Source organism: Physeter macrocephalus, unplaced genomic scaffold, assembly GCF_002837175.3.
Source record: "Physeter macrocephalus isolate SW-GA unplaced genomic scaffold, ASM283717v5 random_325, whole genome shotgun sequence".
Lineage (NCBI taxonomy): Eukaryota > Metazoa > Chordata > Mammalia > Artiodactyla > Physeteridae > Physeter > Physeter macrocephalus.
In genome coordinates, this window is record NW_021145576.1 from 56,260 (window position 1) to 71,578 (window position 15,319).

Below are 15,319 nucleotides of genomic sequence, written 5' to 3' on the forward strand. Positions count from 1 at the left end.
GGGTGCAGGTAACCAGAGGGATGAGGAAAAGGCTGCAAATACCTAGAAGGGATAAGGATAAAAGTCACGTGGAAAGGAGATAGGGTGCGGCTAGGCGTCAACTTTGGTGAGCCAGGTGGGGAGATGGGGTTAGGGCAGCGAGAATAGGTTTGTCTATGGGTAGGTTTGTAATGGGTCTGGGGTTTGTCTAGAGTTCCTCAAAGCACCATGCTGCTCAACTTAGGCAGGGCCCAAGAGAGGAAGCAAAAGGACTTTCTGGCAGCGTCCCCCTCAGCCCACCCTGAAGATCTCTATAGCCCCTTCCTCCCAGACACAGCAGTTTCTAATCCTGTCTTAGAAATAAGAAAGCTGATTAGAGAAGCAAAGCAATCTGCCTTGGGTGGCCCAGCAGGTGAGGGGCAGAGCTGATACCAGGTCTTAGGAGTCCTGCACCATCCATGGAGATAATAACAGCAGTAGCAGCAAGCAAACATTTATTCAATCTACCTTGCTCAGCATTAAAAAAATTTTTTTTTAATTTATTTATTGTATTTATTTTTGGCTGCATTGGGTCTTCATTGCTGCATGCGGGCTTTCTCTAGTTGCGGCAAGCAGGGGCTACTCTCTTTGTCGCGGTGTGTGGCTTCTCATTGCGGTGGCTTCTCTTGTTGCGGAGCACGGGCTCTAGGTGCAGGGGCTTCAGTAGTTGTAGCATGCAGACTCAGTAGTTGTGGCTTGCAGGCTCTAGAGCACAGGCTCAGCAGCTGTGGCGCACGGGCTTAGCTGCCCCGCAGCATGTGGGATCTTCCTGGACCAGGGCTCGAACATTGTGTCCCCTGCATTGGCAGGCGGATTCTTAACCACTGTACAGCATTTTAAATGCATTATCTCATTTGATCTCCCAACACCTCTATACGGTAAATACTGTCATTTCCTCCATTTTCGAGATGAAACTGAGACTCAGAGTGGCTTAAGTGAACTGCCCACAGCCACGGCTAGAACCCACTGGAATCAGAACTGGAACCCATATCTATCTGCCAGCAGCTGTTAGCCCAGCCCCAGCTCTCCAGCACTGCTTTATAAAGACCATGTAGGGAGAGAGCTCTTGTCCCTGGCTCTTCAGCCACTCAGTGTTTGAGAGAGGAGGCCCTGTGTCTAAAGGTTGTGCCCTTGAGTTAGAAACTATCCCATCCCCCTCCTCCCCCTGTACCTGCTCCGGCAGTGAGGTCACTAGGGCTCCGTGCCCAGCCCTGAGGCCTGTCCTGCAGCTTTGGCAGAAATAAGCCCCCTTGGTCTTCTGGCAAGTGGACCTGTCCAAAAGAACCAAGACCTTGGGGGAGAGAGGGCTCTTCCTCCCTGGCCTTCCTCCCAGAAAGTTAGGGGAAGGGAGCAGATGTTCTCTACTTCCACATGGAGAAACAGAGGTCCAGGGAGGCAGCCCACCACTCTGTATTGATACACGTGTGGCAGAGCTGGTAGGCCCCTCCTGGGCCCCTCTGTGAGGACCTCTGCGGGCCCGAGTTCAGCTGGGCACCACTCCCTTAGGTTTTGCGTCTTCCTTCATGAGCGTGTGTCTTGTTCGTGGTTGTCTCTCCAGAGCCTAGCCCAGGGCCTGGCACAAAGTAGGTGCTTTAATAACTGCTGGATTAAGAAATGAATGGGTTCCTCTAAGCTTCAAGTATGCTCATCTGTAAAAAGGATAAAAATAACACCTACTTCAGGGATTTTGTTTTAAAAGTTCAGTAAGACAATGCACTGAAAGCCCTCAGCATGCAATAAACAGCAATACAAGGTGGATCTTATTGTTATTAAAAGTGCTTTGGACACTGTAGTGTCAAACAAGGTAGGTGACTGCCGGTCTCTGGAAGTGCCGGCTGCCTGCCAGTGTGCAGAGGTCAGAGAAGGGCCGCAGCAGTCAGGCAGAACGGGGAGCTGTCCTTGAGCCTTGAAGAGCTAGCTGGAAGGACAGAATTTCTCAAGGCGGGTGAGGAAGGAACGGCCGACCCCACCGGAGCAAACGCTCGGAGCTGTGCGTAGAGGTCAGAAAAGCCTGGCGCATTGGCACGGTGGAGGGGTAGTTGGACCGCAGGGCGGAAAGGCTCCCGCGGGAGACATTCGCAGGCAGGGGCGAGCACGTGAGGAGCAAGGCGCGGCGCGACGGGAAGGGTCACGCTTTTGCCCGGAGCAGGCGGAGGGCACTCGCTGCCCCCGGTGACTCTCCCCTCCACCGGGCAGTGGGGAGTGGCGGCAGAGCGCAGGGTTTGGGGCCGGCTAGACCTGGCTCGCCGTCTTGACTCCAATTCACTCCTTATTTCCTGCGACCTTGTCCCTCCCCCTCTGAGCCCTGGACCCCTCACCTGTAAAATGAAGACCGAGATGCTTGCGCCGCGAAGAGTCGGCCAGAGCTTTCCCGGCGTGGGCATCAGCCCAAAAGTTTCCTTTCTCCTCTAGATTCTCATCTCTGTTCTGACCTCAAGCTCGGGGAGGGACCAGGGGAGGGAAGATGTCCCTGGCGTGCGCCCCAGCTCACGGGCACCGTGCCCCCAACTGTTTTCTTTTTAGATTCTGAAGAGCGCCTTGAGGCCAGGGAAGGGAGTAGGTCCTACCAGCCCGGGGCAGGGACTCGCACCCCCGGGACCCGCGCTGACATAGTCGAGCCGGGCGCCACCGGGTGCCCCTTCCCCCTCCCCCCGGCGGGTTGGGGGATGGGCAGCCAGCCCCAAGATAGCTAGCGCCTGCCTGGGGGTTCCTATTTCGGGAGCGGGGTGTGGGCCACGCCCCGTCACGTGACGCAAGGGCCTTTTAAAGCGGCAGCGCGGGCTGGGAGCCGCAGGTCCCGGAATCCTTGCGCGCGTGCTCTGTCGTTTTTCTCAGCCTAGCCCAGCCTCACCATGGTGGACGCCTTCGTGGGCACCTGGAAGTTAGTGGACAGCAAGAATTTCGATGACTACATGAGGTCAATCGGTGAGGGCGGCTCGGGATGCTGGGCTGGGGATGGGCTGGCCGCGTGCCGGGTCGCAGCAGCGCTCCAGCTGTGGCTATTACCCTGCACGCCTGCTGCATCCCTCCCGGTAAAAGTTGGGGAACCCGGGGATGAGGAGAAGGTGGCAGCCTGCGTTAGGGCATGCGAGGCCTGTTGGGAGGGGTCTCTCCCAGTTCCGCGCCCGCCACACGGCACGCGACACGCGGCATCTTGGTTCCCCGACCAGGGATGGAACCCCTGCCGCCTGCAGTGGAAGCGCAGAGTCCTAACCACTGGACCGCCAGGGAATTACGGGGAGGGGGCTTTCATGTTCTGAACTTGGCAAGAGGGATTCCCGGGCAAGGAGGCAGCTGTGTCGGTCGATGTGGGGGCAGGGAGGCGCTTTCGGGGAAGAAAGGCTTCTGATCTGGAGGTTGGGGGTTGGGTTTGGATAAAACGGGAGGGGAGGGAGGAAAAGAAGAGGAGCACGGGTGGTCTAGGAACTGGAGACTGAACAGTGAAAGGGAGCAGATTGATGGGAAGTGTCCTATGGCCTAAAGTAGGGAATCCCCAGGAGGAAGAAGATGGAAGGGGGAACAGCCCTGAACAGGATATGAGGAGCTGAGACAGGGGCCTGCATAGTTAGCAACAATCCCTCACCCTCTACGTTGGGTTAGTTAGGGTAAAGGATTGTCGCTGGAGGGTGCCCTCTTTCTCACCAACCAGCCTAGCGGTAGGGTAGGGCAAGAGACCCCATCACCAGCTGCAACCCAAGGATAACTGCTCACTGGGGAGGTGTCTGGTGGAGGGGTATAGCAAAGGGGCCTGGAGCAAAGCCAAGACCTGGTAAAGGCAGGGAGGGTCTTTGGTCTAGGAGGCTGTGGTGCTGGGATGGGGGAGAATGAAAATTCAAAGAATCTTGCAGAGGAGGACTAAAGAAGCCAAGACCCAGAGAGAGTAGAAACTTGTCAAATCAATTACACAGCAGAGCTGATATGAAAACCTAGATTTCTAGATCGGCAACCCAGAGCAGTTCCCATTATGGACTCCGGGGGTGGGAGTGGTAAGAACTGCTTAACTAAGCATTGACCTCAGCCCTTCCCCTTCTAATATGGGCTAGACAAAGAGGGTGATATCCTTTCTCTGGAATCCCCAGCTATGAGATTATCCTAGTCCCCAGGCTAGGATAGGGAAAACTGGAATGTTGTTCATGATTGAGCTAGGTTCCATGCCTTCCTCCCAGGGAAGGGGGGCTGGATTACCCAAAGAAAGGGTGGGGGGTCCACTCCAGGCACCTCCCACCTGTTCCTGACCCCTGAAATAAGGACCACAAGTGTTGGCTTTTAAGGCCAAAGTGCTCAACTGCCCCTACTCTATGCTGAGCATTATGCCCGATGATTCCAGGAAGGTAGTAATTCTTGGAGAAGCAGGGGACCCTGGGCAGCTGTTGGGGAAGGTGGAATGCCCATAGCTAGTTCCTCTCCCAAGTGTCTCCCAGCAGACATTAGAACTGAAGACCTGAGTCCCTGAAGTGAGTCATACCATCCTTACCACCCTTGCTCCCTTATTTTGCCCCAACCTGGGTTAGGGGGCTGAGAATCCAACTAGCCTGCTGTTGTACAGATGGAAAAAATGAGATACCCATGGGGGGGAAAAGACCTTCCTTAGCTCTCAGTAAATAGCTTCAGCTTCGTTTCTAAGTAGAACCCATCTCTTCCGCGAGACTCCTAATTCTGTAACGTTCTCTTAGCTGAGTCTCTCATCCACTCCACAATGCCTTCCTTCCTCAAACACTCCACACCTCTGGATAAGTCCTAAGTAAACAGAGCTCCTTGTGCAGTGACAAGGCCCTGCTCTGTGCTGCGGAGTGGGATTGGCCTGACTCACTCTGATAACAGGGGGCAAGGCCAAGTCCCTCAGTAGCCAGGCAGGGTGGGCCAGCAGCAGCACAGCTGCCTGTGCCCCTCTTGTTTTTTTTTTAATTTTTTATTTATTTATCAATTTACTTATTTATTTTTGGCTGTGTTGGGTCCTCGTTGCTGTGCGCGGGTGGGCTTTCTCTAGTTGCAGCGAGTGGGGGCTACTCTTCTTTGCGGTGTGCGGGCTTCTCATTGCAGTGGCTTCTCTTGTTGCGGAGCACGGGCTCTAGGTGCTTGGGCTTCAGTAGTTGTGGCAGGGGGGCTCAGGAGTTGTGGCTTGCGGGCTCTAGAGCGCAGGCTCAGTAGTTGTGGCGCGCGGGCTTAGTTGCTCCGCGGCATGTGGGCTCTTCCCAGAGCAGGGCTCGAACCCGTGTCCCCTGCATTGGCAGGTGGATTCTTAACCACTGCGCCACCAGGGAAGCCCGCCCCTCTTGTTTTAAACCAAGAGTTCTCAGAGGACAAAGAGGCCCAGCTTAGTTAGTACCAGCGATCTCAGGCACACTTGGTGGCTGTAGGGCACAGATGAAGTACATGCTGGGAGGCAGGATGGCCCAGGAGGAAGAGTGAACAGTTTTAGAGCCTAAATTCAAATCTAGGTCAACCACTTACCCTTTGACTTTGGGCAAAAGTCACTTCACTCTCCAAGCCTTATTTGTAAATTGGGGATAATAAAACCCACCATTCAGGGCTGTAATAAACATTAAGTAAAACAACCCATGTAGCCAGGCACATCTGGAGACTTTCCACGCACCACCTCACCACAGCCTCTGCCCTTGGAGGACAGCTCAGCAGAGGCTGCTGGGAGCAGAGGGGGAGGTTGGAGGCAAAAGGACAGATCTCAGGAAAGCCACAACCTGCAGGGCTCTTTGTTCCACACTCTCTTGCAGCACTCAGGGAAGCCATGCTTGGGTCAGGAGGGGAGTTCCCACAGAGCCTTAGACCAGGAGACCTGGATTGGAGTCCTGACTGCCAACCACTTTAGGCCTCTCCTAAATCTGCACACCGAGACAACCTACGACTTTAGGCCTCTCCTAAATCTCCACACTGAGACAAACAGTGCCTTTTGCCTACCTCCTAGATCATGGTTAAGAGGCTTTGAAAATGTCTCTGTTACCATACATGGGGGACAAGAGCACCAGTGCATCTCAGGGTAAAAACTTTCAAAGGTGGAAAATCCTTGAACACTCACACCCTTACCTCTGCCCTCAGGTGTGGGTTTTGCTACCAGGCAGGTGGCCAACATGACCAAGCCTACCACAATCATCGAAGTGAATGGGGACACAATCACCATAAAAACACAAAGCGCCTTTAAGAACACGGAGATCAGCTTCAAGCTGGGAGTGGAGTTCGATGAGACAACAGCAGATGACAGGAAGGTCAAGGTGAGTCGAGGAAGGGTCCATGGGGAATGGAAGGCCCTAAAGGGGAATAGGGTGGCACCCTATTATTGCACCTTGAGGGGTAGGCTATCATGGGGGATTCAAGTGGCAAATGAGGTCCATAACGCCTGTGCAGTGCTGGGATGTCCCGAGTGCTAAATGCATGTTAGTCCTATCTTGTTCTCCTCCCTCCCATCTTGGGAAACATCTACCTGTTGCCTCCAGGAGTGGGCAGCACAGAGCCAGGACAGTCTGACCTCACTGTCTATGCCAGCTCCAGCTGGGTGACCTTGTGCATGGCATGCAACAGCTCTGGCTTTCTTTCCTCTTCCATAGATGGGGGGAGTTATGTGGACATGGCTGTGACCTCAGGTGCTTTAGGAACAATGCCCAGAAGTCAAGGTCCTCCACTGAAAGGTCATTCTGGCCTTCAGGAGCCAAGGAGACAGCTGGGGACAAGAGGTTGAGACCTACTCAGATGCTTCCTCTTCTCCAGCCTCCACCTCCAGGGCTTGGCCAGTGACCCTGAGAAACCATTTCCAATGCTGCCAGCCTACAGACAGGAAAAGCTATATTCTGGATGGAGCGCTGTGTTTGGTGTGTTTGTAGTGTCTTCTCACCAAGCCTTAGCCCCTCTCCTTCTGGGGAGGGAGAGTACATCTGCCCCCAGTCTCAGGACTTGTCACCCGGTGGTGGCTGTCTTGGCAGCTTGCCTCAGGCCTCCCAGCCACTGAGCCAGGCATGGAAGAGAGAGAACTAAGGGGTTTTGCCCTCAACAGGGTGTACCTATAGCAGTACCTTTCCACCAGACCTTTCCATTCAGCTCCTCAGCTGTTTCTTCTTCCTCACAGCTGCTCCCAAGGATAGGAGAGGGTCTAACCTCCTCCCTGTGGAGGAAGCTGGAGCCCAGCCCAGGATCATACAGGAAGCTGGCAGCAGAGATGGGATGGTACCCAAAGATGGCAGCCTACCTTGGAGAGAGGTGCCTGCCCTACCGCATGCCTTTACCTCCTTGAACTAGCCTACCTTCTTGAAGGGCAAGAACCCCAGTTAAACACAACAGTAGTTCTCTGGGATGCCTAGGCTAAACATAACCTGCTCTGAATGGACAAAAAGCTAGGGGAATGAGAATGAGGAGGCAGGTGGTGGTAAGGGTGCACACCCACTGACCCACTGGCCCCAAGCACATACACACAGCCTTTGCAGACTCTTATACTGAACCCTGGTCAGTCAGGGTACCCTAGCCTGGCTTAGAGCCCCCAGATTTCTAGAGAAGAGAGACCTGGGAGAGTTGCCAAATGAGAGCCAGCTGATGCAGGCTGGAAGCACCCAAAAGATTAAGAGGACATCTGACCAGGGCTGTGGAACACTCCAAGGGCCCGCAGTCCCAGGACCTGGCAGTTGCTGCCCACTTGTCAGCTGAAGGGGGTCACTTGATATGGACCAAGAGGAGCAGGAATACAGGGCAGGGTCCAATTTTCCAATACCTCCCGTCCCCAAGGGTCTTTTAAACATTATGTGTGATCACCACTTGGCCGGAGAGTCTCAGGATTACTCCTCCTCACCAGTCTTTCCCAGGGATTAGGCTGGTCCCCCGCCTCTGTATCTTAGTGGGACTGGGCTGTGGGCATCACCTAGAATATGGGATAAGTGCCCATCCTGAAGGCTGGTGGCACTTCTCAGAGCCAGGCTGTTCCTCTCCACTGTACTGTCTGCCTCTCCCTACTCGCCCAACAGCTGAAGGCCCCTGCCCCGGCCAAGCAGCAGTGGTGAACTAGACATCCTATGGGGCTGGGTTGGAGGTGGGCTGCCTGATCTCTGATCCTAGCACCGTCAATAGTTTGGGTTAGAGGCTGGGTCCTTTGTGGCCCCAGTGACCAGACCCCTTCCTGCCCCTCAATCCTAGCTCAGATCTCAGCTCAGGCCTCTACCCTCTTTCCACAGTCCATTGTGACGCTGGATGGAGGCAAACTCGTCCACATGCAGAAGTGGAACGGACAAGAGACAACACTTGTGCGGGAAGTAGTTTCTGGGAAACTCATCCTGGTAAGATGGATAACTCTGGAGCCTCACCCAATTGGTTTCTACTGCCCCTTCAGCCAAGCCTGTTGTGAAAAGCCAAGGTCATCAGTGGGACCAATGGAAGCTGGAACAATGGAGGGTGGAGGCAGGCCTGGGTGGTATTAGGTAGGAATTTTCTATGCAGTGGCTTTGGACTTGCACAAGCCTCGGTTTAAATCTCAGCTTATAGGGTGCATGACTTCGGACAAGTCACTTTCTCCAGGTCCAACTGTAAAGTGGGTGTTAATAACACCAACCTTGTAGGGCTGCTGGGAAGTCTGAAGGAGACAGTGGATGCAGAGCACAAAGCATCACTGGTGTGGGACCACTACAGTAGGCGCACTCCATGGCCTTAGTTTCATCCTCTGCATTGCCGCATTGCCTTGGCCCAGGGAGAGGTAGAAAGCATGGCCAAATCTGATTCCAGGCCCATAGGAGAGGCTCCCATCTCCCAAGCCTTTGGGCAGGGACAGGCTGGTGATCGGTGGGGCCCCAACTGACAGCACAGTCATTTCTACTTCATTCCAGGCTCACCTCTTCTCAGAGCTTTCCATGCCTGGCCTACTGCAAGTACCTAAGGCCTGGGTTGGAAATGACAAACGAGCTGGCAGATCTGTCTGTTTAGGGACAAACTTGGGGACTTCACTTGAAGAATGTAGCCTTGACTGAACACCCCCCAGGGGTGGAGACAGCAGCCACCCGTGATCTCGCCTCCTTATTCTGTAGGGCCTCAGGTTTTCGCCTCAGCATCTTCACTGCAGACCTTCTTGGGTCAGTGTAACCTGGTCACTGCATTCTTGCACTTACACGGGGCAGGGGGCGCTGCAGAGTTAATAATGAGTTACCTAGCTCTGGTGGGAATGTGATATACAGTACCAAATACTCACTGGGCAATTAAGATATGGTGAAACCATGGGCCTGGCTCTATGATGCCAGGCAGGATGTTGGGGGTTCAGGTCTCTGGCCCTGGCACTACCCTAAGTTAGGGAAAGAATGGAGAGTTGGTGGCCTAGCAAAGTCCTTTCCCAAGAGCCTCTGGACATTTTTATTCACCTGTTTGTCTACTATGTGCCAGGCACCACCTTAGGCACTAAAGATGAAGGGAGAGGAGTGGTACAAGGGAAAGAGAAACACTCTGGGATCTTGACCAAGTTACTTCCTCCCTGAAAGCTCATTTCCCCAAATCTCTACAAGAGGAATTACAATGCCTAACTTAAAGACTTGGGGGAACTCCCTGGTGGTCCAGTGGTTAGGACTTGGTGCTTTCACTGCTGTGGCCCAGGTTCAATCCCTGGTTGGGGAACTAAGATCCCGCAAACTGCGTGACATGGCCAAAAAAAAAAGAAGACTTGGTGTAAGCATTAGGAAAAAATACATGTAAAGTACCTGGCACGTAGTAGGTAGGCAGTAAATGAAAATTTTTAGCATGAAGGTAGAGGGCTCTCTCCATCAGAGTGGAGAGTATTCCCAATACCTTCTGTGTCCACACCCCTGCCCTAACCTGACTCTGTCTTTTCTTCCAGACACTCACCCACTGCAGTGCAGTTTGCACTCGCACTTACGAGAAAGGGGCATGACCTGCCCACTCCCTCAACAACTGCTCCTCTGCCAGTTGGCTACTCCTGGACTCAGCACCAGATTGACTCATTTTTTTCCTCTGGCATTTTGTATAAATCCACCTTGATTGGGGAAATTCTCCTGGGGTCAGGTGGCACCAGCCTGGATCCAGTTCTGTTCTCATTGTGTATGTTTGTTTTTTTAACTGCACCCAAAGGGTGCTCTGAGGTCAATAAAGCAGCACCTAGGCCACCCAGTTGCCTTTTTGCTTTTGGTGACATGATTCTGGGAGTCTCAGTTTCTGTGTGTGTCAGAGAGTAGGCAGAAATGACTGCCACTCAGGAAGAAGCACTGGATGAGAGACTGAAATGGAGTCTCGGGGACAGTGATAGCTGATCACCTTACACGTACAAAAAATAAAACAGCTGTACCTACAACTTCCCTTTACACTGCCCCCTCCCTATGGCCAAATGAGCTAGTCCAACCTGGAATAATCACTCAGTGGTGGGGCTTCTGAACTGTCACCTCAGGTCCATCCTGCACTGAATGCCTTTGGGTCTGGACAGTTGCTCTTCTCTGTGGAATGCTGTGGTCTCTCTCTTTTCAGAACAAAGGCTTAGGACACAGGATCCAGGCTTGTGCCAGTGGTAGTGGGAGAAAATGCCCACTGGCGAAGATGACTGCTGAGCGTCTGCCTATGTGCTAGGCCATTACTCATGGTTCAAATTCTTACTGGTTCTCTAATCAGCCCTGGGAGAGACATCATCTGATCATTACAGAAGTGAGGGCTTATAAGTGATCTAAGAAGGCTGTGACTTGCTAGTGCCTCTGGCGCTGTACCTTAGCTGGGCCGCTCTCCAAGGTCTAAGGTAACATGTTAAATGTTTTTCTGTCACCTAATGCAGCCTCAGTGACTTTTAAGTCTGTAAGTTACAGGAAGAGGGATTATACCAATAAGGACGCTCAGTAAGTTTAAAACCAAGCACACTTCCGTTTAGGGCCAGGAGTTTAAGCAGAGACCTGAAATGGAACCAACTGATTCACACTGTAGTAAATACAAAGTAAAGCAATGATCTTGGCTTGAGCTGTCTGGTTCAGTGATCGGGCGGAACGTCACACACAAGCTCAGTCACTGCGAACAATGGTTTTCTGGCTGTGACCACTGGCTGTCACTTCTAACGTAGTAGAATCATGTTAGGGGGAATGGAAAAAGTGAGCACCACTTCTTACCATGTTCTCCCTAGTACCGCCAGTCTCCCTCTTTCCCTGTGTTGGATGCAGCAGAGATCAGCCACCAATCAGCCCAAGGCAGGCCAACAGGGAGGGGCCAATCACTCTGTTCTCCAACTACAGCCAGACTCACCTCCACAGCAGTACCTGTGGCTCTAGCCTGGACTCCTGTACAGGAGTCTGGCTCTGGCAGTGGCAGCTGGAAGAGGGTAACAGGACCTCCTGCTGAATGAAGGAAGTTGGGTGAATGAATGGGTTAGCTGCAGGGGTCACTTGCAAAGGGACTGGAGTGATAAAAAAACAACTCATTCAGGCAGATACTTCTGATATCTCCCAAACCTGCCTGTGGCAGGAGGAGAAGCCATCTCCCATGGGAGAGAAGTCAATGGGATGGAAGGCCATATTCTCACTACTGAGTCTTTCCAGAAGCCAGCGCTTCAAGGCACAAGGCTCCTGGTTCCTTCTCTCCACCGCCCCCTCCACTCTTTCCAATCTCACTCCTTGTGCTTCTTCTTGTGCTTCTTCTTCTTTTTCTTCTTCTTTGCTGCCTTGCTGTCTTTTGACGTGTGCCTTGCCCTCTTGCCTGTATCACTCTCAGAGTCTGAGCTGTCAGAGTCAGATGACTTCCTGTCTCTATGTTTCTTTTTCTTCTTTTCCTAAAAAAAAATAAATGAATAAAATAAAAACTCAACACTGTATGTGTATATTTGCTTTAAAAAATCATGGTCTGTAATCATTAGGGGATAACTTAATAGATTGAAAAACATTAATTAAAAAAACATGGGCTCCCCTGGTGGCGCAGTGGTTGCGAGTCCGCCTGCCGATGCAGGGGACACGGGTTTGTGCCCCGGTCCGGGAGGATCCCACATGCTGTGGAGCGGCTGGGCCCGTGGGCCATGGCCGCTGAGCCTGCACGTCCGGAGCCTGTGCTCCGCAATGGGAGAGGCCACAACAGTGAGAGGCCCGCGTACCGCAAAAAAACGAACAACAAACAAACAAAAAAAACAAATTACATCTTTAAGTACTAACAAGAAAAAGTGCTCAAAATAAGCGAAAAAGGATCAAGTCATAACGCAGTATGTATTCTAGGTTCCAGGGTATGTAACATAATATATGTGTGTATGTTTATACACACACACACATATACATGCATCCCATATGTATTATATATATTTACATATATAAATTATAATATTTAGTACATTAAATCATAATATGTATGTTTAACATAACTGTATATATTTAAAATACACAGAAAACAATGGAAAGGACACAGTCACAAGTGTTACCTCAGGAATGAACTGCATACAGGGAAGCTGAGGTCTTCCGCTGTCCTTTTTCATTTTTTTTTAAACAAGCATTTATTACTTTCTTTCTTTCTCTTTTCTCAGCCGTGCCATGCGGATTGCGGGATCTTAGTTCCCCGACCAGGGATTGAACCCCGGCCCGTGGCAGCGAAAGCGTTGAGTTCTAACCACTGGACCGCCAGAGAATTCCCTATTACTTTCATTTTTAAAAAGCACAGGATATTAAAGCTGAAAGGAGTCCTTAGAGATCACCTAGTCTGACTAGAGACGATACTTCACATGCCCAAGAATATGAGTAATGGATTTAGGACTCCTGACTCCCAGTCTGGTTTCTATTAGACCCTGCTGCCAGGGAAAATAACCGCCGTCAATGAATAAGGCCCCACCTGCTGCCCTTGAATATTTACCATCTCTAACTTTCGCAACCAACCTTACAGAGTATACTGATAAAGAAAAAAGCTCAGAAAGAACTTTCTCAACACTATCCCCTCCACACTATGCCACCAAATTAACGGCACAAACGCACACAAAGGCTGAGACCCTGATCCCCAGGCTTCTGTAGGGTACTTGGAGCAGTTTGTAAGCACTGAATAAACCTTTTCATTGAATTGCAAATGTGTATATTGCCTTGGTAAGGTTTCTAAGAAGGAGAGATTATGGGAGGTGAAAGTGAGAGTAGAAGAGGGCAAGGCTCCTGCTCCTCCTATTAGGCTTCCATCCAGCATCCTGAGAGCTGTTAAGTCTGCCTGATAAACTAGGTCTTGGGAGCTGGCTGTGAGAAATGGCGGACAAAACACAGAACCAGGTGTTAGACCCAGACTTGAGTTCCGGCTCTGCCACTTACTATTACTCTTCTGTAACCCTGGGCAAGTCATTTTACCTCACTGAGGCCTAGTCTCCTCAAATGTAAAACAGAGATAAGAATAGCACCTATGTCACATGGTGGTGACGAGATAGTATCTGTGGCTGGAGAAGTTGAAAACCACTTGCCCCAGATCACACAGGCAGGGCTGGGATCTGCATGTAGATCATACGACTGGCAATCTCCTGAGTTTTCCTTGATTGCACATGGCCCCTCTTCCTGTATAGCGATGGGAGGCCTCATGGTATATGGTGGTCAGAACAACAGTTTTGGAATAAGATAGAATTAAGTTCAGGGACTTCCCTGGTGGCACAGTGGTTAAGAATCCGTCTGCCAATGCAGGGGACACGGGTTCGATCCCTGGTCCAGTTAGATCCCACATGCCGCGGAGCAGCTAAGCCCGTGTGCCACAACTATTGAGCCTGTGCTCTAGAGCCCGCGAGCCACAACTATTGAGCCCATGCGCCACAACTACTGAAGCCGTGCGCCTAGAGCCTGTGCTCTGCAACAAGAGAAGCCACCCCAATGAGTAGCCCATGCACCGCAATGAAGAGTAGCCCCTGCTCGCCGCAACAAGAGAAAGCCCACACACAGTAACAAGGACCCAACGCAGCCAAAAATAAATTTAAAAAATTTAAAAAAAAAAAGAATTAAGTTCAAATTCCAACTCTGCCACTTACTAACTATGTGACTTAGAATAAAAGACCTAACTTTTTTTTTTTTCTTTTTTGGCCCGCGCCGGGTGGCATGTGGGATCTTACTTGTCCAACCAGGGATCAAACCAGTGCCCCCTGCATTGGAAGCATAGAGTCTTAACCACTGGACCGCCAGGGAAGTCCCAAGACTTAACTTTTTTGAACCTCAGTTTTCTTTTCAGTAAATTACAAATAATAAATACCTACTTCAAAGGATGCTATGAGGACTAAACATGGTTAAGTACTAACTATAGTGCCTGATACATGGTAGGAACTCAGTGGTATCTAGAAGTATTATATTATTCTCTTATTTCAGAGAACTCCCAGAATGTTCTGACAATCTGGCCAAGTATCTACAGCAGATGAGTCAAAGTTCTGAGAGGAGACTAAACCAAAATTCTTTCTTGGGAGTCTCCAGTGGAGTAGAGAGAGGGGAAGCTTCCCAGGCCCAAGTTATCAAGCTGTAGGAACCATGGCTGGGAGAAGTTGAGAGTCGGCAAATCCATGGTTTGGCTTATGGTGTTGCAATTTCCTAGATGGCAAGATAATGGAAGTCAATCACAGGCTACATGGGCTTGGCAGCCTCACCAGTCTCTGCCCCTTAGGTAGGACAGAGTCCTGGGAAAGTAAACAAGCAGATGCATAGTCTGGCACCAATTCCCCCAAGACTGGCCCAGCCTGGATACATAAATGAGAAAGGAAAGTAATAATACTTCCTTACAAACAAATAGCACTTTAGTTTATCAAACTTTCTGCATCTCGTATCTTGTAATAATAATCTGGTAAGGTCAGAAGTCAGGAATTATTATTGCTATTTTACAGCGGTGAAAACTGCAACTCAAAGAAGTTGAGTTGCAACCAAAGACAAGACAAGAATGTTACACTTTCTAACTCAGAGTTTGGTGTTATTTCCACTTTCTCCATGATACAGGCTCAGAAGGAGGCAAGAGAAAAGCAAATCACTAGAGAACCCTGGCAAGCTAGAACGTTGACTCTAGGTAGCAAGGAGGACTCGGGGAGACGGCTTTCTAGACCTCAATCTTGATGTAAAAGCTCTTTTGCAACCCGAATAAAGAAAATCTAGTTCTCCAGCAGGTGGCATCATTTTCATTTTGTCGCTAACCTTGAGCTAGAGAACAAAAATTACTTCATATGTTGTAGTTCAAGAGGAAAGTTGGGAGTTGGAGTAGAGGTGAAGTTGGAAAGTCAGAGGTGAAGCTAGCTTCTGGTCCCTTGACTACATTTTGGGGAAGAGAAGCATAAGGTAAAGGGTAATGACCCAGAAGTATGAGCTCACGGTAGACAGGCTAGAGGGGCAGGGGAAAGAAGCCATTGCTCAAAACCTCTCTCTGAGAAGCACGTATCCTG

General features: G+C 50.9%; 1 protein-coding gene and 1 long non-coding RNA gene across 5 annotated transcripts; one reads left to right on the forward strand and one right to left on the reverse strand.

Moving 5' to 3' along the window:
* Positions 1–456: 456 nt before the first annotated feature.
* On the reverse strand, positions 457–2,678 carry LOC114485001 (uncharacterized). The gene is made up of 2 exons (XR_008616651.1): positions 2,337–2,678; positions 457–1,667 (listed from the first exon to the last, which is right to left on the reverse strand). It is a non-coding gene; the product is annotated as an uncharacterized lncRNA (long non-coding RNA).
* Positions 1,932–10,140, forward strand: FABP3 (fatty acid binding protein 3). 4 transcript variants are annotated; one of them, XM_028484992.2, is made up of 4 exons: positions 1,932–2,018; positions 2,854–2,943; positions 6,070–6,242; positions 8,184–8,441. In XM_028484992.2, the coding sequence occupies exons 2-4, from the start codon at positions 2,871–2,873 to the stop codon at positions 8,424–8,426; spliced, it is 489 nt and encodes a 162-aa protein (XP_028340793.1). In that variant the 5' UTR covers positions 1,932–2,018; positions 2,854–2,870; the 3' UTR covers positions 8,427–8,441. The 4 variants fall into 4 exon arrangements, with proteins under 4 accessions (XP_028340793.1, XP_007128529.1, XP_028340794.1 ...); XM_007128467.2 differs by lacking the exon at positions 1,932–2,018 and adding an exon at positions 9,824–10,140 and having other exon boundaries at positions 2,773–2,943; positions 8,184–8,285; XM_028484993.2 differs by lacking the exon at positions 1,932–2,018 and adding an exon at positions 7,091–7,221 and having other exon boundaries at positions 2,793–2,943; positions 8,184–8,276.
* Positions 10,141–15,319: the final 5,179 nt, after the last annotated feature.